At 47.2% G+C, this 24864-nt stretch overlaps 2 protein-coding genes across 5 annotated transcripts in view; one reads left to right on the forward strand and one right to left on the reverse strand.

The window, feature by feature from the left end:
- TUB (TUB bipartite transcription factor) overlaps positions 1 to 5083 on the forward strand; it is a 63858-nt gene extending 58775 nt beyond the window's left edge. The window contains 4 exon segments of the mRNA XM_036259153.1: positions 534 to 648; positions 2075 to 2173; positions 2316 to 2487; positions 2840 to 5083. Coding sequence (XP_036115046.1) covers positions 534 to 648; positions 2075 to 2173; positions 2316 to 2487; positions 2840 to 2973 — 520 coding nt within the window. The 3' untranslated portion in view covers positions 2974 to 5083.
- A 4120-nt stretch (positions 5084 to 9203) lies between these two features.
- Positions 9204 to 24864, reverse strand: part of RIC3 (RIC3 acetylcholine receptor chaperone) — a 56085-nt gene continuing 40424 nt past the window's right edge. For 2 of the 4 annotated variants that reach the window (XM_036260078.1, XM_036260081.1), the window contains 2 exons: positions 18935 to 19083; positions 9204 to 11222 (listed from right to left, as the gene is read on the reverse strand). In XM_036260078.1, coding sequence (XP_036115971.1) covers positions 10789 to 11222; positions 18935 to 19083 — 583 coding nt within the window. In that variant the 3' untranslated portion in view covers positions 9204 to 10788. The remainder of the gene's footprint in view (positions 11223 to 18934; positions 19084 to 24864) is intronic. The other 2 variants (XM_036260079.1, XM_036260080.1) reach the window with 2 other exon arrangements.

The raw sequence follows: 24864 nt of genomic DNA on the forward strand, positions 1-24864 counted from the left end.
AGCTGCTCGCAGCCAGGGGGCCCAGGCCCACCCCAAGTGACAGCAAACCCCAGGGGATCCTGGATGGAGAGAGCAACCTTGGGGGAGGAGGGTTGGCGGAGGGAACAGCGTGCCAAATTGGGGAGCATAAACCCAGCTTAGAGGACAGGAGCCAAAGCTGTGATGGGGCTGGACCAAGCCTCACAGGCTGGTGGGACAGCAGATCAGCTCACCCAGCCTGCATGGGGTGCTGAATCCCCTCTGCCGTCCTACCAGAGGCCATTGTCTGCTTGCTTCTGTTTCTCTGGGGAACACTCTGGAACCCCGATTTACTCCCTGAATTTTCCTTCCTGAACCAAGGAGCTCTTTGATTCAACTCAGAGCGAGTCCAGGCCCCTTCCCCTTTAAGGTGGGGCTTCCGGGAGCAGTGTGCCCCCAGGCGGCTCCTGGCTCAGCCCAGAATGCTCTGCAGGCTCCTCAGAGGACAGATTGTCAGCTGGTTGCTGCCCGGGGCAGAGGGAGCTGACCTTGTGCTGCTTGTGCGTGTCCTGCAGGTCCAACCTCATGGGCACCAAGTTCACCGTTTATGACAATGGAGTCAACCCCCAGAAGGCATCCTCTACTCTGGAAGGGGGAACCCTGCGTCAGGAGCTGGCAGCCGTGTGCTACGTGAGTGCGGGGTTCCGGCTCTGGGCTCCAAGTTGGACAGGACACTCGGGGCTGGCTGCCTGCTCTGTGGCTTATCCCATCGGTCTTTGTGGGTAGACAGGCTGCAGGGAGGTGACTGTCCTCTGTGGAGCGGCCCCTGCCTGGGAGAGGGGCCCTGGCCCTCCTCTCTTCCAAGCTGCAACCACTGGTGGCCATCAGCCTTGGAGAGCTCTGGGAACGGGGCCTGGCTGTATGCAGCCCGGGGGGCCCGGTTCTAGCCTCCGCATCTCTTCACTCCTCCCTCTGGCATCCTGCACGGACTCCAAGGCTTCGCTGAATGCTAAGAGCTCGACCTTATTTTCTTTATTATAGACGACGAAACAGAAACTCAGAGGCTGGGTCACTTGCCAGTGTCACAGAGCTCATAAATGACCAAACTGGAATATAAGTACAAGTGATTTCACTTCATTTTAAAATGAGGGATTGGTACCCCCATCAAATGATCAAATAATTGGGAACCCATGGCTGTTTTATATGGTCCTATGGTGCCACCTGCTGGCCAACTTTGGGGAGGCAGCCCAAGTCTTTTCAAATACTTCAAATGTGTTCCAGGTACTGTCTGAGGCACTGAGAATATAGTAATGAACATGAGAGGCATACATTTATACCCTCATGGGACTTAAACCCTTAGTGGGGGATATAGGCTATAAAATAGACAAAATAAATACATTCCTGATAAATGCTAAGATGAAGAAAATAAAACAGGAAGAGGGTTATGAAGTACCCAGGCATGTGTGAGTTTTTAGGAAGGAGGGCAGGAGGTCCTCACTGAGGTAGCACTGGGATCAAACCCAGAAGGAAGTGGGGGCCAGTGTGGGGTGTTGGGGAGAGGACCGTACAGTGAGCGCAGGAGTCCTGGCTGACGTGGGGCCAGGAGCAGGGAGGGCACAGGTGCAGGGGAGGACCTGGCGAGGAGGTGATGGGCTGAGGGACCAGGCCTGTGGGTCGAGGTGAGCCCTTCAGGGAGGAAACCCTGTGACTTAACAGGACCACTCACTGAGATGTGAACAGGTGACGGAGGAGGGGCAGGGCCCAGGATGCTAACGAGGAGCCCGCTGGTCTGAGAGACAGTGGTGGTTAGACTGACTGGGCTCTTGATGTAATTTGAGGGTAGAGCTGACAGCATGAACTGATATCAGGCTTAGGAGATGAGGTGTGAAAGAGGGAAGGGCCAGGTGTGCCCGGGTGGCTGCGAAGTGAAGCCAAGAGGACTGTAAAGGGAGCAGGTTTGGGCAGAATTCAGGAGCTTGAGTCTGGACGTGCTCACTTGAGAGATGCCTGTTAGAGGCTCAAGTGGAGATGTGAGAACCAGCTCATCATCTCCGTTCCCTTCCCCCTGGTCTCCCAGTGTGGAGTCCTCAGGCAGCCACTGTTCTCCATTTCCCAGGAGACAAACGTCCTGGGTTTCAAGGGGCCACGGAAGATGACTGTGATTGTCCCAGGCATGAACATGGTTCACGAGAGAGTCTGCATCCGGCCCCGCAACGTGAGTTTCTACCCCCACCCTCTGCATGAGTTTCTAAAGGGAGAACCCCAGCCGTGTGTCTGTAGGGGGCAGTGTGAGAAGCCCTGGGGGTCCGGGAAATCCAAGGGCCCCGGGCCTGGCTCAGGTGAGGCTGCTCTCCCAGGAGCATGAGACGCTGCTGGCACGCTGGCAGAACAAGCACACGGAGAGCATCATCGAGCTGCAGAACAAGACGCCCGTCTGGAACGACGACACACAGTCCTACGTGCTCAACTTCCACGGGCGCGTCACACAGGCCTCCGTGAAGAACTTCCAGGTCATCCACGGCAACGACCGTGAGTGTTTCTGCCCTTACTCGTTGCCGTCCGCATGCTGCCAGGGCTGCGCTCAGGCTGGCTCGCTGGCCCTGCCCACACAGGCCGGTGCAGAGGACACGGGCTGTGCAGCTTAGATTAGATGTGAAGAACCGTGGCGACTGGGAGGCCTGACCTAGGTCCTGTGCACTCGGCTGTCGCGGGTGTGGGACCATCCTAGGGAGGGGCTCTCCTTCTTTCCTTCTCCCAGTTGGTGTTTTACCTCCTGTGGGATTCCCTTGGCATGTCTGCTTCTCCCCCCCCCCCCTTTTTGTGGCTTGGGTGTCTGTCTGTCCTCCACCTCTGCCGTCCTTACGCTTGTGCCTGGTTCCAGCGGACTACATCGTGATGCAGTTTGGCCGCGTGGCGGAGGACGTGTTCACCATGGATTACAACTACCCGCTGTGCGCCCTGCAGGCCTTCGCCATCGCCCTGTCCAGCTTCGACAGCAAGCTGGCCTGTGAATAGAGGCCTCCTTGAGCCCGCTGTGGTTGCCCAGCCTGGAGCGGAGCCGCCTGCCTGCAGAGACAGCCACCCCTGTACATAGGCCTCCTGCCAGATGAACCTGAGGCTGCCAGTGGGCTCCGTGGCCCAGCCAGGAACTGGCCCCTCTGCCCCTCAGTTGAGGCAGCGGAGTGGAGTGTGTGTAAAGGGACCGCAGCGAGTTCGCTCAGTGCCCGAGACCCACACCCCTCCGTGGGTGAGTGTCCTGCTGCAGTTGTGTTGGCCAAGCTGGGAAGGCAGGGAGAAGGGCAGAGGGAGAAAGCACAATGCAGGGCTGCTGTGGCCCAGCCACCCACTCGGCCCAGAAGTCCAAGGGCGATGGCTCCCCAACAGAGGGGCACAGCACCTTCCCACTGCAAAGGGCTGGGTAGCCGAGCCTGGCCCTTAACTGCAGAAAGTCCCCAGACTTCCCAAGGTCTCAGCCAGGCCTGGGAGAGGTTGCCAGGGTTGGGGAAGGGTGAGTGGTAGGACCTTGTCAAGACTGCAGGGGCCTGGCTGTGGGAATTGGCTCGTGGCCTAGGATTCCAGCTCATTTGATTGCTCTAGGTTTCCCGTGTGCAGAGGCAGCAGGCCAGCCCTCAAAGCCAGGAGGAGGGGCCTGCAGGACACAGGCTCAGCCACAGGAGGCGCAGGGACAGGCTTCCTGTCCTGGGAGCCCTGTCAGCTACCCCGGAGCTCTCTGCTGAGTGGCCCCTGCACCCAGCCCCGGGCTGCACACAGGTAGGCGTGCCTGGGCTGCAGCCCCAGGTGCTGCTGCTTCACCCTCCTGCAGTCAGCCCAGGTCCTGGTGGCTGAGGCTTCCCCGTGTGGTTCGTCGGTGGGAATGGGGCAGGGTGAGGAGGGCAGGGAGTACCTTAGAATCACTAGAGATTAGAGGTGGCAGAACCCTTAGAGATCAAGTAGTACAACTTTTGTCACCTTAGGCAAATCACTCAAAAAGTGGTACTTGCCCTGGGTCACCTGGGGAGGTTGGTGGCCGAGTCTAGAATTTCAGCTCACTGGAATTGTCTCCACCATCCCCCCCAAACCACTGCCTGTGGTTTTCCGGCCTTCTGGGGCCTAGAATGGATGCCCCTGCCCCTTGGCCTGACTCCAGGGACTGAGCAGTGGCAGAGTTTAAACCATTTCCGTAGGAGACTGGGCAGCTCCATTCTGAAAGCCAACTGGCTTTTTGTAGTCAGACGGCTCAGGACTGACTGTCTGGAGAGCCCCTCCGGGGAAGGCTGCTGCCCATGTCTGTATGTGGGTGCGTGGGGGGGCACGTGTGGGGGCGGGCCTGGCCTCTCCCTCCCGTCCTCCTCTCCCAGAGGATGTGGGGACACTCATCTCTTGCCTTTCTGCCGTTTACCCTGGTGGAGGGCACTTGCCCAGATAGAGTTCAGAAACCAGTGGGCAGCGAGCAGGCGTTGTTCCTCATTTAAATAGATGTGCTTGGAAAGGCTGTGTAGAGACAGATGTTTTAGGAAAGAAAAGTCCTCTAATATGTGAGTGGGGCTCCGGAGCGAGGGGATGGAGTCCGCTCTCATGTCCTCGCAGCCCAGGTACCTGCTCCAGCACCAGCGGCCCACACCTGCGGCATCTCCGGGACAGGCCTCGCCGGTGCTGCGGTTTGTTGACACGGTCTCATTTCTAGACAGCTCTTTCCATGGGCCATTTGAGGTCTGGTCTGCATCCCAGGATGTCCTGTGGTACCCTTCCTCCCGCTGTCCCACCTGACTCACATGAGACCTGCTGACGTTTGAGATGACAGAAACTAGATGATCTCTAACTTCTGGCCAGGCTGTGTCTCTGGCTCTGTGACGAGGTAGCACAGGCTGGTGGTGTGCCCTAGTGAGAGGGGGATCCTGGTGGCAGAGTGGAGACACCAGAAGCACAATGGCAAACTCCCGGCTCCTGTCACCTCAGAGACCTGCACAGGAGACAGGGTCAGCTGTGGAAAAGTGTAGCTCAGCAACAAAACCCTCTGTTGGGCCTTAAGTGACAAAGAAGAGCAGTCGAATCACCTGCTCAAGACCCAGCCTCAGTCTATTCTTACAGCCCGTTCCTGGTGACGCGGTTTTCCTGACCATGGCCTTTCCCCTGGTACGAGTTCTCGCCCTCCACCCTCCACCCAGATGGTTCCTGGGCGGGCAGGGAACTTGACCATAAAATGAGCAGTCCCTCTGGGTGTTGGGCAGCTGGGACCTTAGGCACCTCGTCTGTGACTGCACCTGGCTCTGTCCTTCTGGGGCCAAACTCCCATTCCTACACCCTCTGCCCAGAACAGTTCTGCAGCGTGGCAGTGTTCACTTCCCAACTTTTTCTTTCCTTCTTGCTCCAAGGTGCTCTGTGTCTGTCTGCATCTCTGTATCTGTGTGTATTTGGGGAAAAGGGCAACTTGCAAAGGATCAACTGAGGTTTCTTCTTGCGATCATGATTCTGAGAAAGAACAGGAAGGGATGAGGATGCAATGCCCCTGCGGGTTCTGTGCGTACAGTTCTGTGCTCTTCGATGAGGAAGGACCTGCCCTTGCTCCCAGGTCCTGGCTAGGACACTGTCTGAGGAAGTTGTTTTTGGTTCCCATTCTGCATTACCTGGAGAAACCTGTGTGCTGCATGCTTGTGGGTGAATTTGAACATATTCTAGTGACTGTGCCTTAAAAATCACGACACTAGTTGGGAAGGAGCACATGCAGGGCAGACCATCACAGGTGCTGGGAGCCAGGGGTGTGGCATTGCAGGCGAGGGGAGCGCCCGAGATGCCTCCCTCAGTGCCAGAAGGGCAGAACACTGGAGAGGTCTTTCTCTGCTCTATAAATAGCAGGGCATTTGCCTCTAAATTTAACAGTGATGATTTCACACTAAGTCCATCCTTTCCTTGCAGTGGGGGAATGCTGGGCCAGCCATGGCTGTTCTGCAAGCACAAATGCCCTCTCCTAGGCAGGGTTCCCGGAGTCCCCTGACTGCTGGAACACGGCCTCCCTCTAGAACCTCACCCCAGTCAGGACATGTGTGACCTCGGGCTGCCAGGTGGTCCTTAGCACACCTCTTCAGGTAGCTGAACGGAGCCTTCTCGTGGCGCCCAGCACAAGTGGGCCTGACTCCCCTGCACTCAGGGTCAAGTCGGGGCCCTACCCTGGCTTGTCGAACTGCAGCAGCCCCAGGAATAGGCCAAGGATGGGCTCTGGTTTGAGCTGACTGGTCTCCTGTCCTCTCGTACTTCATCTTCTCAGGATACAGGGGAGAGGCACAGCAGAAGTGCGTGGGCGGGTTTGGTTTTTGAGTTTTGCAAACAAGTTAGGCAAGTTGGTCTTCTAGAAACCTCGCCTGTACTCTGGCTACATGAACGTGAACAGGCCACGTGGGTTTCCCAGGTCTGCGTTCCCGTCTACAAGGTGAGGGGCTGTGCCGTCCAAGCCTGCAGTAGGAAGCAGGGCAGCTGAGAGGTGGTCCTTGCTTTCATCACTACCTTTTCTAGCTTGTCACTGTGCCTTTTTCTTTCCTAAAAAAGATGTCACACCCCTTTCCTCTTCTACTGCCCCCCACCCCTAAGGTCCAGGCAGAGCTGGAGATGAGGCTGAGATCAGAGTCCCAGAGGGATGTGGAGTGGCTCCAAAAGGGAGCATGACTCTGGCCTTCTCCTGTGTCCGGCGATGACGGGACTTGGTCAGGGTGGGTGACACTTCTGCTGAGAACATCACTTAGCCAGTCTTCGTAACGCTTACAATGTGTATGTCTACTTGCACAGGGCTGTCTTGCCTATTTTGGAGTGGTCAGACATTTTATTTTTGTTCAGAACTATCTGGAGTTTTAGAGGAACTTGCAAAACTGCTTTTATTGACTTTTTGAATAAACTCTTTGGTATTCTGGAGCAAATGTATTTATTTATTGGTATGTGCAATGACAGAGTTGGTATTTTCCCATGTTGACATATGTACGTTGTATAACTTAAGTGTTTGTCTAAGTACAGACCATATATCAACAAATTAAACTTGAACTGTTTCAACACTACTGTGTACTTTTTCCTATAAAAGGAGAAAAAACATGGTTTTTTACCTAAAAGTTTTTTCCACACCATTCATTCCTTCTGTCTGTCCTAAGAGCCACAGGGGTCAGGAGGGTCCCAGCTGTCCTCCCTCTGGCCTGTGCGCGTCAAGCTCAAGGATGGCAGGACCACATGCAGAGGCTGGAAGAGGCTATTGGACGTTTCCCCTGTGAGCCTGGCCCTTAGGAGCAAAAATGGTCATCGAGCTAAGGGAAAAAAGGTGGAAAGGCCCAGACTGGAAATGACAGGAAAGACAGTGGTCTGAGCCTGAGGGAGGAGGTCACCACGGCCGTGGACGGTGTCAAGTGTAAGAGCCCAGGGCTGCAGTGAGGGTGCAGTCATGAGACCTGGACAGCCAGCCTTGCAAGGGGGACTCCTCCAAATTCACGTGAGGAGACGGCTCAGAGAAGGAATAATCTAAGAAAAGGGGGAAGGAAATGTCATGGATACTTCATGTGCTGAGTAGAGGGGACTTAAGAATGTAGGAGGAGGACTGGTTTATTTCCTTTGGAGTTACTCTGCAGCCAAGCGCATTTCCTGCCTGAACCCAGCTCGGCTCCACCTCTAGGAAATAGCACACGCAGGGTATTGTGAAGGAGGAGAGAGGTTTCTGTTTACTGGTCAGGTCAAGGACAAACTTTTTACATACCATGACAGGGTGACCACAGGGCTAGGGCAGCCCTGGTTTATACCTATTTTCCCGGCACACTGTTCATTAAAGCTCCCTATTCCCAATGTCTGGTTCAGGCATCTGTGGTGTGATCACCCACTCCTCAGCACAGCTCCCTGGGCCTAGCACTAATGGGGTGCTTTCCTGTGCTTCCTGGCTGGGTCACCCGCCTGGTTTACCAAGCACGGGCCCAGGTGCTGCAGCTGTTTTCTAGGCCAGCCACTCGTCCCCAGAGGTATGACTGTGCCCCGCCACAGTGCCCGAGGCCGCTGCAGGCCTCGTGCCCGGGGGTATGGCTGTGCCCCGCCACAGTGCCCCAGGCCGCTGCAGGCCTCGTGCCCGGGGGCATGGCTGTGCCCCGCCACAGTGCCCCAGGCCGCTGCAGGCCTCGTGCCCGGGGGTATGGCTGTGCCCCGCCACAGTGCCCCAGGCCGCTGCAGGCCTCGTGCCCAGGGAGTGACCCAGTTTGCAGCCCACACCAGTTCTGAGAATGAGAGAGACACAATCATCCTGGGTTGTATATTCACGTCACTGTCATCCCTGAAGGATGCAGTAACTCTGGAAAGTGCAAAAAAGGAATGGCCAAGCTGAAGTAACTGAGAAGCACATGCAAGGTCTGAAATACACTCCTGCTCTATGAACAGTCAAGGGGAGCAGCAGGAGCAAGCATGAGGTCCCAGCACTTCTGGCAGGAACTGCCTCCTCAGGCCAGCTTCCCCCAAAGACACATTCAGAATAAAGGCTTGGTTATGTAACACTTACAGAGCAGCCTCATCCGAATACTTGCACCTCTGAATACTTCCGCACTCCACTGCCTTCTCCAGCACGTCTCTGCAAGAATGCCTTCTCTTCCTTGCCCACCTGGAGGAGTCCTTAGCATGCCTCAGGATCCACCTGCTCTGTAGAGTTTCTTGAAGGTACTTTGGCAAAAATGATGTTTTTCTTGGATTTGGGTCCATATCTCAATTATAGCATAAAACCATAGCTACCCCTTGCTGAGTGGTTACTGTGCAGGAGACCAGTGTTTTACAGACACCGATGTCGTCATTTCATCCTCATGACCACCCTGGGAGACCTGGACTTTGCCCCCTGCTTTAAGATGAGAAAGCCAAGACAGAAGGTTTAAGGAGCCGACAAGATTCCACAGTTAGAACAGGCAGGGATGGAATCATGACTGACATCTGCCTTGCCTGCAGAATTCACGAGCTTTAGCTTTTTTATAGTTTATAGTTCATTAAAAAATAGATAAGGCTCTCATATCAAACTGAGTTTTTAAAAGGCAGGATTGAGTCTTCTGTGCCCATTGCCTAGCTCTGAGCAGTGTCTGCCGAATGAATGAATAAGCTAGAAGGAAACATGTATCTCTAATAAGGGAATCATATCCTAATGCAGAAAAGAAATGTGATTCAGGGACCAGGACTCTCCTCCTAAAGCATCCCCTCATTGTGAAGGGAGAGGAATAATATGGAAAACCATTTATTGAAACACTAAAGAGCTCCTACATTATTTTTCATCTTTAGCATTACATCTAGATTGTTTTCAGTACATTTTAAACTGCATTTGTTATAAGTGAATCAACTGTTCCACACACAGACATAACGTACTTTCTATAGACTCAATCTTTAAGACTTCTCTGTAGTTCATTAACTAACAAATGTTGAGAAGTAATGGACATTGTATCTTAAGATGGTCCCATACCGTTTGACACCGTCTGACTCCGTCTGTATGCTCATATGTGTGATTTAAAGTACTTTCTTGGTATCTTGTACCAGGAACAGGGAAACTCTAAAAGCTATATTTACCTTTACATAATTTAATTTTCAGGTCTTCCGCATTTCGTGACTGAGAACGTCCTCGGGAAGCGTCCTCTTTAAACTCTCCAGCCCTACTGTAACGGTGCACTCACCCTTACTGGCACAATAGCTGGGTGCCATCTTGTCTCACGAAGGCAGATGGCAGCCTAGAGGTCAGGCTTGTAGTTCTGTCGAAATCCTCCCTGTCCGAGCCCACTCCCCCAGCTCTGTGGGAAGACCCAGATGCCTGAATACAGACAGACAGAGGGTCTCTCCCCTGGCACTGCCTCACTGGCTGTCCCAACAGACACTCCCTGCAGCTTCCCTGCTGTGCTGGCACTTTGTCTGCAAGTTCAGTCCTCATTTCTGTTTCAATTCACGTGGCTGTGAAGACAAACTCCCCAGAGGGCACAACATTCAGAAACAGCTTCAAGGCCACGCTGTCCCTAAGTGCTCGGCCCGCGCCCCTCACTGGCTCCCTGGCCTCTGAGCACCCTGTGGCAGGACCAGTGCGCTTGGACAGGCCTTCCTGCAGCCCCCACCTTGGCTCTGCAGGGCAAGGACTAAAGTCTCTACCTAAGATTCCTGCAGCCGCTGAGGCCCAGAGGCACACAGGTGTTCTGGGTCTGGCAGCTGTAAAGCAGAACAAGGATAAAGGAAGCTAGATCTAGATGAAGGCTATGGCAGAACGAAACTCCCCGCAGGACTCTGGGCTCATTTCCAGGTCGGTGGGAGTCTTTTGGCCATGTTGTCAGGAAGGGGCTTCGGCTCAGACAGCAATCCTGCCCTGCTCTGGCCCCAGCATCCCCCAAAACAAAAATGTTCTCTTCTTGAACCCAGGGGACCACTAACCTGCTCAAGGCCCAGAGAATAATGCATCTGGACTGAAATCTTCACTCTTGCAACCTTAAGTTCTCACCATGAGTAAGCTGGTGTTCCTTCACAGGTAAACCATCTGCTATTCCCAGCGTGAGGAGTCAGACCTCTGCCCTTGAGTGGTCCCACCTGTAATTACGACAGAGCAAACACTCCCTCAGGGGCTCAATGCCCGGGTGGAGGAAAGGCAGGAAGAGAGAGAGCGAAGCCGTCTTGTGTTCCTACCAATCTCTATGATGTTTTACAAGGTGACAGGTATGTGAGCACCAGGGAGGATACATGATATCCATGGTAGTGACCTGACTGGCTATGACATTTAAACACAGAAAATGAAGTACAGGGCACAGGGCCAAGGATGAAACCTGAGAAAGGTCACCTTGGGATTGAGTAATGGATACTTCACCAGACTGGCTGTTTTCACTCTGAACCCTGGGGACTCCGCTTCCTCAGTGCGCCACCTGCACACGCTGGGTCGGCGCTGACGCCCAAACCTTCATCTCCGGAGTCCTGGGGCCACTCTTCTCTGGTGGTTTCCTCCAGCTCACTGTAACCGTCAGCAATGAGCCCAGCATTCTCTGCCGAGACAGCGGGATCCTCCTCGTCAGGGAGATGGCAGGAACACGTTCCTGGCTCTGGGTCACATGAGGTAACAGAATTATCTTCCTGGGATCTGCAGCCAGTGGGCATTTCCCAGCCCGAAAGGTCAGATCCTCCTTCTAGCACCCCCATCATTTCAGCTATTTCTTCAGCAGAGGGCTCTTCTGGGTCCGGGTAATCCACCAGGACAGTTTCTTGCCTACGCCTGATGCAATCTGAAAGGTCATAAATTGGATAAGTCTCCTCAGGGTAACCTAGAGAAAAAAGTGCACAAAGTCTTACAAAGACTGTCTCCTACAATGAAGGACCAGGCTCAGAGAGGCTTCTCAGGCGGCAGCCATCCATCCCATCCCAGCAAATCCATTCAAGAAATCTCTCAGATGATGAACAGCTCTACAGTTTCACTTGAGTAAATTCTTAAGCAGTCTGGCTGACTATCCCAGGGCTCTTTGAAATACAAACCCCTTCAGAAGAAAATCCCTTCTTAAATGCAGGGTGCTTGGCCACAGTGCAAGTCTCACACTCTGCAAGCATGATGAAGATTAAACAAACAACAGGAGCCTTCAGTTAAAAAAAAAAAAAAGCAAGAAGCACCAGATGGAGAGAGCATAGCTCAAGGATAATATTTATCATTTCTATTTGGAACCATTTCCAAATCTGCCTGGGGGGTGGGGGTGGGGGTGGGGGGTGGGGGGGTGGGGAAAGGAATGCTAAACTCTGAAAAACACACCATGAAGCCTTCTACCAATCAAAACAACGGAATGGCTTGCAAGTGTCAGCGAGTGCTTTCCCTTTGGGGAAGGGGCCCAAGATCCCCAAGGACAGCACTGCATTTCCAGAAGACAGAATTCCCACTGTGGGCTTCTCTGTCTTCACAAAACAGAACAAAGGAAACAACAACTGGTAAACAAAATGAGTAATACTGGTACTGAACTCCAGCTCCCATAATGAGGAGAGAGAATACATTGCCAAATTAAAGAATGAAATGGAATGAATGAATCTGTGGGAGTGGAGCCTGAGCAGCAGAGGGGCCGAGCGGGATCACAGGCCCTGCTGCACACGTGGAGGGAGAGCTGGGGGTTCAGCACCCCGTGCCCATCACAGTGATCGCAGTCGGCCCTGACAAACCACTTCTGGCCTATGATTTCTGAAAAGCAGGGTTTCTTTTTGGTGCAGTGTTCAGTGAGTGGGGAGAGAGATTTTTTTAGATTTACCGTCTGTTTTCTGATTATAAAAGTCATAGAGATTCGTGGTGGAGCATTTGAAAAATACAAGTTTGGGAAAGAAAACATCTAGAATCCCACCATTAATAATTTGTTGTATTACTTCTGCCTTTTTATCATATATAAGTGTTATGTATGTATGTATGTATGTGTATATATACATTTTTAACACTGATTATCTTTAATATTTTTTTCTTTATTGATTTTAGAGAGGGAGAGGGAGAGAGAGAGAAACATCGATGAGAGAGAACATCGAATGGCCGCCTCCTACATGCCCCCCACTGGGGATCAGGCCCACACCTGGGCATGTGCCCTGACTGGGAATCGAACCAGTGACCTCTTGGTGCATGGGTTGATACTCAACCACTGAGCCACACTGGCCGGGCTATATACATTTTTTTTTTTTTTAAATAATGAAGCATCACACTGTACATAAAATGTTATACCCTAAATTTTTTCATTCAACATGATGAGCATTTCTCCATGTCATTAGGCATTTTAAAGTTGGCTGCGAAATATTCCATCACACAGGTACATAACTGATTTGATTTATCCTGCCTCTTCTGTAAGACATTTAGATTCTTTCCAATTTTCCCTTATTATAGTAATACAGCAGTTAAGATCTCTAATATAAATCCATGTCTACTTCCCTGTTTCTTTAAGGTACATTTCTAGAAATATGAAAACTAGACCAAAGGGAAAGGATTTTAAAAGCCTTTTCATTTTTTCACACTCTACCAAACTGCTTTCCAGAAGAATGATATACATTTTTAGTTCTACCAGTGACATAAAAACCTGTCCATCCTGTTACGTCCTCACCATCATGACAGTTTCTCAGTGTCCAGCTTCCGGAATGCTGGGTACAGTGGAGCTCAGCACCCAAGGCCCTCACCACCTCCTTGGTCCACGGCAGGCGCTGGGGAAGCTTACTTGCTACTCAGCTCCCAAGCACTGAATGCTTCAGAGAAGTCCATTTCCTGGCATGTTCCTTCTTCCCACCCAAGAGCAAAGCTTACCTGGGACTTCCACGGCCATATGCTGTGGTTTAAGAGGGCGAGGCCTGCTGAGGAAAATCGAGTAGTGACTGCCACAACTGCTGAGTCGGCCTGTGTCACCCAGCATTACTGGTCCCTTAAGACCTTCACTACAAACATGAGCAAGCAACAAACCGAGTGCTGGTCCCGTGAGGAAATCAGCAGTTCAAAACAGGGGAACCAAACAGTCAACGTAGGAAACAGGTTCATGTCAGTCAACTTTAAATGGATATTGCCAGTCATATTCAGAGGATAATGTACTGATAAAACCAACTAGGCTTCACTATAAAAAAGGGAACAAAAAGGAAATAAGACAGACCTATTAGAAAGTCATAATTACAAAGAAAGAAACACACACAACTTTTAAACTTAATAGAGGAAAAAAGCAGCAGATTGAAGTGGGCATGGCTAAAACCCAAATTAGCGTATCCGAAGACCAAGTAAGGGGAGGACTTCTAGGACAAAGGTAAACAGGCCATAGAAACAGAAATTCTGAGAAGATACACTGCAGAAAGACGGATCTAGGGTGTCCAATCTTAGCACCACTGGGATTCCAGAGGGAGAGGGCAGAGCAGAGAGTGGAGGCAACAACCAAGGGGGTGATGAAAGAAAACATGCTTCAGCTGAAAGACTCGAGTCTTCAGCTGGAAAAGATTCACGACATGCTAGGTAAAAATACTCTGAAAAAATCCACACATTCCTACACACTCAGACATACGCCAATGAACCTGCCCAAGTTTAAATATTTAAGTATAAAAGTACAAACTTCCAGAGAGAAAACAGACTAACTAACCAAAAACAGGATGCCCACTGAGAAAGAATCTGACTCAGATAAGATTTCTCATTTTCAACGTAAAATGAATGTAGAGAATGAAATAATATTTTTAGGCCTATAGGGGAAAATGGCACAATCATATAATTTTGTATCTGGCAAATTATTTGTATAAAGGTAAAAAAATGATGTGTACAGATATCCAAGTATGCAGAAAGTACACCACTCTATATGGAGGTGGGGGAGGTACTTAAGGAAGTATTCTGACAAAGAAAAAAATTAATCAAAAATTTTAATTCACAAAAGATGACACTGTATACAAGAAGGTGGTAAACAGTGAGTCAGTAAATATTACCAATGTAAAATAAATACTGATACAAATGTAATGCCATTGTTAAATACTTAAATCAGAAAAAGACTAATATCTTTAAAAGGTACTATCACTTGTAGCTAAAATTTCACAACACCTAAGAAGTAGGTAGAAAATGAAGTGATAAGGTTTTTACTTTATAGGGAAGAGGGCCATATAATGAACATCTGCAATTTGGCGGAAAGAGGAATTCCAATACCCATTTCCTTGGTTACTAGTGAGACTGAAATACTTTTTCATGTATTGTGAAACCAGATTTTTTTGTCCACTGCTTATGTAGGGAGATATCACTGTTTTCTAAATTAGAGAACTTCTTATATGTTAAAGATAACTTTTCAGTCATATTTGTTACAAGTATTTTTACAGTTTAGTATTGATTTTAAAACTTTGTGATGTTCTCTCATCTAGTATTCTCTGATCTACAGAATGTAAAACTTTTATGTATTCATGCTACACTTTCCCTTACAGTTTTTTGAGTTGCTTTTTAAAATTTAATCTTTTTATTCTAAGATCACTATAAATTCACATGTAGTTGTAAGAAATAACACAGAAACCCATGTACCCTCTACCCAGTTTCTCCCAATGGTATCATCTTGCATAACTATAATACAATATCACAACCAGAATATTAATATTGACAAAGTCAATATACAGAATATTCTTAACAACACAAAGATCCCTTATGTGGCCCTTTTATGGCCACATCCACTCCTTCCCCCATTTCCTCCTCAACTTCTGGCAACTACTATACTGTTCTCCATTTCCATAATTTTGCCATTTCAAGAATGTTACATGAATAGAATCACACAGTATGTAACTGTTTGAAATTAGCTTTTTTTCACTCAGCATAATTATCTGGAAATTCATCCAGGTTGTTGAATGTATTAATAGTCCATTACTTTTTATTACTGAGTATTATACCAGAGTATCAATACACCACAGTTTAATCATTCACCTGTGTAAGGATACTTGGGTTGTTTCTAGTTTGGGGTTCCTACAAATAAAGCTGCTATAAATATTCATGTACAACTTTTATGTGAACACATGTCCTCATTTCTCTGGGATAAATGCCCAGGAGTGCAATTGCTAGGTTCTATAGTTATTAACATGTTTAGCTTTCCAGAGTGGGTGTACTACACCAGCAATGTATTAGTGAATCTGTTTTCTCCACATCCTCCCCAGCATTTGGCATTGTTACTGTTTTTGTTTTTTGTTTTTTAGTTTAGCCATTCTGATAGATGTGTAGTAGTATCTCATTGTGTTTTTAATTTGTATTTCCTTAGTAGCTAATGATGTGGAACATCTTTTCATGTGCTTATTGGCCATGTATATCCTCTTTGTGAAATGTCTGCTTATATCTTTTACCTATTTCCTAGATTTTTACTTTGAGTTTTGAGAGTTCTTTATATATTCTAGGTATGTCTTTTGTTGGATATATGATTTGCAAATATATTCTCCTAATGTGTAGCTTGTCTTTTCATCATCTTAATAGGGCTTTCTATTATTTTCTAAAAGGTTTATAGTTTTACAATTTGCATTTATGTCCACATGATCTGTCTTTAGTTAATTTTTTTATAATATGTAGAACTTAGATTGAGGTTTATTTATTTTTGCTATGGACATCCAATTGCTCCAGCACCATTTTTTAAAAAGGCTCTCTCCATTGAATTGTTTTTGCACCTTTGTAAAAAATCAGTTGTGCCTATTTGTGTAGGTCTATTTCTGGGTTCTCTGTTCCATTCCTTTTATCTCTGTGTCTATTCCTACACCAGTACCACGTGTTCTTGACTACTGTAGCTATATAAGTCTTGGAATCAGGTATACTGATTCCTCTAATTTTTTCTTTTCAAAAATTGTTTATTCTATTTCCTCTGCCTCTCCATATACATTTTAGAATAATCATGTCTGTATATACAAAACATCTTGCCGGGGTTTTGATAGGGACAGTGTTAAACCTGTTTGTTAATTTGGGAAGAATGGACATTTGTACTAACTTGAGTCCCCCAATCTATGAACAAGCTGTTTTCTCATTTAGATTTTCTTTGAATTCTCTCATCAGTGTTGTACAGTTTTTAGCCAACAAATCCTATACGTTTTGCTACATTTATACCTAAGTCTTTTTCTTGAATGATTAAAAATAATTTTGATGTCAACATATTCATTGCTACTATACAGAAATAAATACAATAGATTTTTGAATGTTTTTCTTGTATCCTATGACCTTGCTGGACTCACATATAAGTTCTAGGACTTTATAACAGATTCCTCAGGGTTTTCTACATAGGCAATCATGGAATCAGGAGAGAGGGGCAGTTTTATTTCTTCCTCTTTAATCTGTTTGCCCCCCCGCCCCCCCTTACCTGCCTTACAGCACTGCTTAAAACTTTCAGCACTATGGGGAGTAAGACATCCTGCCTTTTCCCAACCTTAGGGGGAAAGCATGCGTCTTTCAGCATTAAATAAGATGTTAGCTTAGGTTTTTGCAGCTTTTCTTTATCAAGTTAGGAAATTCCCCTCTATCCTATTTTCTGAGAGTTTTTATTATGAATGGATCTTGCATTGCTTTTATCCTCAAAAGTCCTTTGCTGCTAAACAGCCAGCACATATTTGCAACTACTTTTTCTAGTATTTAAGGTTCCTCTCCTCCATCTTTATTTAGTATATCTGGAATCATTTTGCTGTTAAATATGTAGGTTCTTACTTCTGCTCCGGCAATAATGGAAGGCTCGGGACTCCTCCCATTAAACAACTATAAAAATCAACCAAAGCACGAGGCACCAATTTCCAATCATTACCAACAGGTAGCGTAGCATGCTCCCTGAGAAAAGGGAAACAGCCCAGTGGTCTCAGTGAGTTGGTAACACAGATCAGCGTTCAAGGAGGCCGGGGCAGCTAGAATTTATGGGGAAGAATACTGGAAAGAAAGGAGCCTCGCAGAGAAAGAGCGCTGGAGATCCTCAGAGGGAATTTTAGCTGAGCTCTGATCTGTGTATGCATGGGAAAGAACCACCCACGGCCAAGAGGAGAACTACTGAAAGCATCAGGCCTAACAGTTCCTGGAGCTCACACACAGCTGGGCGTGGTTCCCACTGCTACTGGCCAGAGGAAAGGCCCTGTGGGCATTCAGTGGAGTCCAGAGGGGGTGGAGCCTTACCAGGGGCACTGAACTAGCCACAGAGCAAAGGCTGCTCTGGACCCACCCTAACAAATCCTAAAACCAACTGATTTCTGGTCATTTAACTGTGTGCCAGAAAGAAGTCCAATACTATATAAAGCACTAAAACAAAATACAGTACCCAACAATGTAAAATTTGCAATACCTATCATCCAATCAAAATTTACCAGGCACGTAAAAAGGCAGGAAATCAGGGCTCGTGACAAGGGAAAAATAATTACTAGAAACACACCAAGAAATGACACAGTTGATAAGAACAGCAGCCAAGACTGTTAAGAAGCTGTTATAAATAAGCCTTGTGTTTTTAAGAAGGTAGAAGAAAATATATGGCAAATGCACACATGGAAAAAAAAAGTGTAACATTGGTCATTAGGGAAATACAAATTAAAGTAACAGTTGAGATAATACTTACTATACACTCACTAGAATGGCTAAAGTTTGAAAGACTAACAATACCAAGTGTTACCAGGGATGCTGCAACTACAGTTCTCGTACATTACTGCTGGGAAGGCAAAATGGCAGAGCCACTTTGGGAAGCCAGTTGACTATATCTAATGCAGGTGAACACACACTTACCATAAAACCCAGAAATCTCATTCCTAGGTATATACCCCAAAGAAATACACATATATATCCAAAGACTTGTATGCAAAAGTTCATTGCAGCTAGATTCATAACAGCTCAAAGCTGGACACAACCCAAATGTTTCTAAACTAGCAAACGGAGAAACAAATTTGGTATATCTATAAACAAAATATGACTCACCAGTAAAAAAAATAAATAAAAGTATTGATATACTCAATACATGGAACTCAAAAGCACTGTGCTAAATCACAGAAACCAGAAACAAAAAAGCACGTGCGATGCAATCCCTCTCTATAGAAAGGTAAAACTACAGGGACAGAAAGCAGTTCAGTTGTTTCACCAGGAGGGCATCAGCTGCAAAGAAGGAGGGGACTTTCTGAGATGATGGAAAAGTTCTGTATCATGACGGTGATGTAATTACACGTGTCAAAACTCATCGAACCATATACTTAAAATTGGTGAATTTTTTTTTTTTTATCCTCACCTGAGGACATTTTTGCATTTATCTTCAGACAGAGCAGGAGGGAGAGAGGGAGGAAGAGAGGGAGAGAGAAACATTGATGTGAGAGAGACACATCGAGTGGCTGCCATCCACACAACCCCAACTGGGGCCGGGAACAAACTGCAACCGAGGTACGTGCCTGTAGCAGGAACCAAACCTGGGACACTCTGGTCTGCGAGCTGATGTTTTAACTGCTAAGCCAAACCAGCCCGGGCAAAATCAATAACAAAGATGATTTAAAAACATTTTTTAAGGTATCTTTTCTGGGCTAACAGCTAACAAAGAAAAGAGAAGACACTGTTCACCTTCCCAGTCCTCCATGTAAGGGGCCTCCTCAGCTTCTCTCTCTGGAGTGGATCTGTCAGTGAATCCTCCTTTTTCCATGACCCTAGTGATTTCTCGAAGCTGATGCAGCAACCGTTTTTCTTGGTCAGAAGTCACAGTCTGTGCTCTGCTTAGAAATCAGACAATCCAGTCATTTTGTGGTAAATACTCCTTGGCAATGAACATAAAACATCACTATGATTTGTCTGGATCCTAGAACAGCATAACCTGCAACTAGACATGTTAGTTCAATGTTCTGATTTTATATATGGGAAAACTAAGGCCCAAACAGATGTTACTGCCCAAGGTCCCACGGTGAGTTATGTCAATGCTGGGGACCAGACCCCAGATGTCTCAGCTCTCAGTTCAGTGTTCTTTCAGTGCTCCTCACTCCCTGATTGGCTCATCTCCACGCAATTTCGCTGTTACTTAATATTACTCCCTTCGCTGCAAGCCACTTCTACCTGAAGCAAGGTCATCAAAAGAAAATGTGCTGGACCATTAGTCTTGACTAGGGGAAAATGTGCCACTAGACCATCCCTACAATCACTAGGCTGCACACATTCCAAAATTCCAGAGCTGGGTCATTCTGACAAATCAATTACCTAGACCACAGACGCTAGGGAAAATGAGACCCTCAGAGGGGAAATTCTACATTCCTATTGCTAGTTAATGTCAGCACTTTAACTAAAACTAAAGTCTTGACTTCTGAAAGCACTCGGTGCAATTCTTTTCTTTTCATGAGTTTGTATTGATTTGAGAGAGAGGAATGGAGTGGAAGAGAGAGATTACCTTAATCAGCTACCTGCTGCACGTCCCCTACTGGGGATGGAGCTGGTATGTGTCCTAAGAATCAAACCTGTGACCTCCTGGTGCACGGACGTTCAACCAACTGAGCCACACTGGCCAGGCAACTCGGTGCAGTTCTTAAAGCACAGTGCTCAAATTCCACGGTTTAGAAAACCTAGGTTTGAGTCCCAACTTAGCTGGGTGGCTCCGGACAAATGTCTGCAAGAATAAGATGAGGCACCCGGCCAGTATGGCTCAGTGATTGAGCGTCGACCCATGCACCAGGAGGTCACCAGTTCAATTCCCAGTTAGGACACATGCCCAGGTTGTGGGCCAAATCCCCAGTGGGGGCATGTAGAAGGCGGCCAATCGATGTTCACTCTCGTTGATGTTTCTTTCTCTCTTCCTCTCTCTCTAAAATCAATAAAGAAAAAAAAAAAAAGAGTAAGATGAGGCTCAAGGGTAATGGTATGACTATTCTGTTTTGAGAAGGAAGCACTGCATCACACTCAGGCAGACAAGGCCCTACAAAGAAGACAGAGAACTGTCTGCTTTGCGACCAGTTTGATCTAGTGGCAGAATTTAACAGAGGCTACTTGGTCTTCTCTTAAAAACCCAAAGCATTCCAAATCAGTGTAACACTCACAAAGGAAAAACGATCCATTCTGAATCAGCCTCCTACTGAGGTGCCGTCTATATTTCTAATCAGCCAGTAGGAGCCTGCATTCCTTTTTATGCTCAGCCTAACCAACTTTAGCCTTAATTGACCAACAGAAAAAAGAAAAAAGCGTTTCTCCCTCCAGTGTTAAAATCAGAACCCTAATTACAAGAGCGATGGCCAGCAGAAGCAGAAACAGTCAAGAGAAGCTTTCTCAGAGAATTCCAAACGAAAGCATCCTCTTTCACTTCTGAACAAGTGTACTGATCTGGTCCATGACATGCATTAGGCAATTAACCATGGCCCACTTTACATCTTCTGAATGTATCACAGTGAACACTCTCATAGACTCCCTGTTGTCGCACCTTGGCTGACTCCTGGAAGTCAGTGGTAACTGTACAACTGGACAGGCACAGTGCCAGGAACACTAAGTGCTCGTTTGTTGGACTGGTCCCCGTTTCCTCACCAGCCATTTTCTCCCACCTCCCTGAAATCTGGCTTCCATGGCATCATGTTACCAACACTTGTGAAAATCATCAATGACCACTTTACTCTCAAGTCCAAAATCTTTTTTTCACATTTCATTCTTGATTTCATCCTTGACTTCTCTGTACTGTGGACCAGTGTCTCCTTGAAATGTCTTCTCTCTGGTCTATTGAGATCTGTATTCTTTCCACTTCTTTAACCACTCTTCTTATCTCTGAATACGGCTCATTTTTATCCTTCCAACTCCTAAAACACGGGTTTTTTTGGAGGCTCAATCCTAGGACCCTCATTTCTCCATTCTTACAGTCATGCCCTCAGGAAGCTGACCCAGCATCACAGATGAAACCATCACCTCTACACTGATGACACCCAGACTCGACCTCTACTCTTGGCTTTTCACACAAAGCCAGTCTCACTATTCCAGCGGCCTCCTGAGCACTTCCACTGGGAGGCCTGGCTACACACTGAAGTCAGCCTCACACTCGCTGTCAGAACCAGGCCCCAGCTGGGCCTAGGACCACAAGCAGGCAGGCTCGGAGAGGTTGGGTGCAGCAGATTCCAAGATGCTAGAAAAATAAAAGATCAAGTTGGGAGATAACCTCACCAGATTTTTTAATGCTATTAACCCAGAGAAATCATCAAGCTCTGAATCCAGAATTAAGCACAGAAAAAATGAAATGCTTTCTAACACAACCATTCATGGTTAGGACAGAATTCAGACCAGCTGACGACCACAGCCAGATCCTTCCCCACTGTCCTTACCTCTAACCCCCAGCAAAGTGACTTCAAACCAAGTCTTTTATTCTGACCTCAATCCCAAATTTCCTACTGTTCTTGTAGATTATACATGGACATTCTGAAAGCACCTCAACCACATTCAAAGCTGAACTCATGACCCCTACCCTAAGCCTTTTCTTTCTCCTTTTTGTGCTTGATCTTGGTTGATGCCTTAATTTTCTTTCCAGTTTGGGCTCCAACCCATCTTTTTTTAAAATAATCATCTTCAACTCATCTTTATTTCCTTTTACCTCTTCACTGCTCTTATCTAGATAGTTTTCTCTTTGGGAGGCCAACCCCTCTTCCGCTCACAGTGCAAAGGTTAGGGAGAAGCCATTCATCCGCCCACTTCCCCTTCAAGGGTGGCCATGTGGTCCCTGGCCAATCAGCACACTTCATCTTCTTGGCTGCAGTGATCGATTCAGTGATATATACAGGACACAAGTTGGACCAAGAGTACTTTCTCCTAAAACTGGACCTTGAACTCAGTGAAACCTGATCTGAAAACTTTTCATATTAACTTATCCTGACAACTGTCCATTTGCTCCGGCTCCCTAAATCCCCAGAGCGGCTCTGCTTCCTACTCTCCCTGAAACCTGTATCTTTAACTATTCTTCTCATACTGTGAGCTATCCTCTAGCTTCCAATAAGTTCTGCTGCCTCCTCCAATACCTATCTGCTACCCAGACTGGCTGCTTGCAAACAAGGAATCTTGATACAGCCTGTGATTTTGTTTTCCTCCACTTTCACTGGCATATTTATTACCTTCTGCTAGAACTTTTTCAATAACCTTCCAGCATATAACCACTCTATATATGACTATAAGTTATTTTTCTAAAACACAGCAGATCATGACATTTCTCCTCAAAAGCCTTCAGTGATACCCCACTGTAAAGACAATGAATTTCAACTTCTCAGCCTACCATTCAGGGCCTTCCGTTCCGGCCTTCGTTTATTTTTCTGCCCCCCCCCCCCCCCCCGGACTTCTGCTCATTTACCCCATTCCCTGCTCTACTCCACTCTAGTTACTCAGGGCTACTTGCTGTTCCAAAAACACGCCTTAACCCCCATCATGTTTGTGCTTGTGCTGCCCTTTCCCTCTGAAACATTCTTTCCCCAAACTCTGACTGAGGAATCCTCCCACCTGTAAGGCTTATTCAAACCCCCTTCTGTGGTAGGCAGAATCACCCTCCCCTCCTTCACCCCCCAAAGATGTCCACATCCTAATCCTTGGAGCCTATAATTATGTTACCATATATGTAAGAGACTTAAGGTTGCAGATGGAATTAAGGTTGTTAATCAGAGGGAGCTGAAATATATTATCCTTGATTATCTGGGAGGGAACAATGTAATTACAAGACTCCTTACAAGAGGAAGAGGGAGACAAAGAGGTCAAAGTTGTGAAAAGGTCCATCAGTCAAGAAATGTGGGCAGCTTCTAAAATCTGAAAAAAGCAAACAAACAGCTTCTCCCCCAGATCCTCCAGAAGGGCATACATTCCTACCAACTCCTTGATTTCAGCCCAGTGCAGGGCTTCTAACACACAGAATTGTAAGATAATAAATGTGTGTTGTTTTAAGCCATTAAGTTTGTGGCAAATTGCTACAGCAGCCATTGAAAATGAGTAACATTCCTAGAGCACACTTTATCTCTGAGGTGCAGTTCCTTATAGAGAAATAATACTTCCATTGACAACTATATATATAGGGTTGCACAAAATAGGTTCCAAAGAAGACATGATTGCTGAAAAAGCCAGCTTTGAAGTACTTTCTTTACCTCTCCCTTATTCATTCTCTCAACATGTACTGACATTGTCAATGTGCCAGCAAGGAATATAAATGTGAAGAAGGAAGAGTCCTTGTCCTCGAGAAGGTTACAGGGCATCAGGGAAAACAGAAAAGTTAACCCAAGATCAGAAGGTGACATGATGCTCACAACAGCCTGGGTGGCAGGGGAGCACACTGCAGGAACACCTAGGAAAGGACTCTCAGAGAAAATAATGTGTCAGTTGAGGGGCGATATCCAAGCAAATGGAAAAAGTACATGCAAAGTCCCAGAAGCAGGAGTGTACAGGTATTTTAGAGGAATAAGCAGTCTGGGTGGCTGGGCCACGGAGAGTGTGATGGAGAAAGATACAGCGATAGAGGTAAGGCCGGGTCACCCAGCACCATGTAAAACAAAAGACAGGATCCATCTGTCTGAAAAGCAGAAGGTGAATTGAAGGGAGGCAAAATTAGAGAATAAAACACCACATGAGATCGTTCTAACCTACGTCGAAAGTGAAGGTATTCATTTACTCACTCATTCTTTCTTGTATTTCAATGAATATTTTTCTAGAGCCTACTTTGAGCCTGTGCTGGGAACGTGAACGATAATCCCTGCCCTAGTGGAGTTTAGAGTCTTGTGCAAGGAGTCAGACTTATTAATTCAGAAGAAATGACAAGACACAGTCATCAATGAGCTAGGCCAAGTGGAAGAAAAGGTGACTCGAGGATAGCATCTAATTCCTGCTAAGCAGATGGTGCAGCCCCCGTGGAGATGGGGGCCGCAAAGGCAGAGTAAGTGCAGCTGGGGTAGATGATGTGTCCTATCTGGACATTCACTCATTCAAGAGACACATGATTTGATGGGGATAAGGGTAGGTATCTATGAGACATGTCCGGCAGAACCCTGAGTCAGGAACTGAAGAGTCTCATTAGTGAATGGCCATGATTTACTCTTCCACCAAGATAATATATGTGCACATGCTTGTATCAAAACTGAAAATCTATTCTTTTCCAACAGCATTTATTTAGTACCTACTATGTGAACACAGTGAACAAAGCCGACTAATCCTCTCAAAAAGCTGATATTCCAGCAACGCATGCTAGAATCCTCTAGTCCCCCCCACAGACCCAGGGCTGCCTGCTGCCAAAGGTGACCCCTCATTTCTCCCCTCAGGCCATGTCTCAGTCCAGCAGGTGAATAATTACAGCTGGACGTGCTGCTTGAGAAGGAAACTGTGCTAATCATAAGGACATAAGTGAGGACCCCTCGACTCAGATTCCTAGACCTTCTGCTTAGTCTGTGTCCTTGGGCTGAGTACTGTGCCTAATATCACACATAACGTGGCACAATACCAACCTCCACATACACAGACGTACAGTATCAACAAGTGAAAGCTGTCCCAAAGTTTTATTAGATAATATTAAAAAACTTGCC

Source organism: Molossus molossus, unplaced genomic scaffold (genome assembly GCF_014108415.1).
Source record: "Molossus molossus isolate mMolMol1 unplaced genomic scaffold, mMolMol1.p scaffold_m16_p_13, whole genome shotgun sequence".
Classification (NCBI taxonomy): Eukaryota; Metazoa; Chordata; class Mammalia; order Chiroptera; family Molossidae; genus Molossus; species Molossus molossus.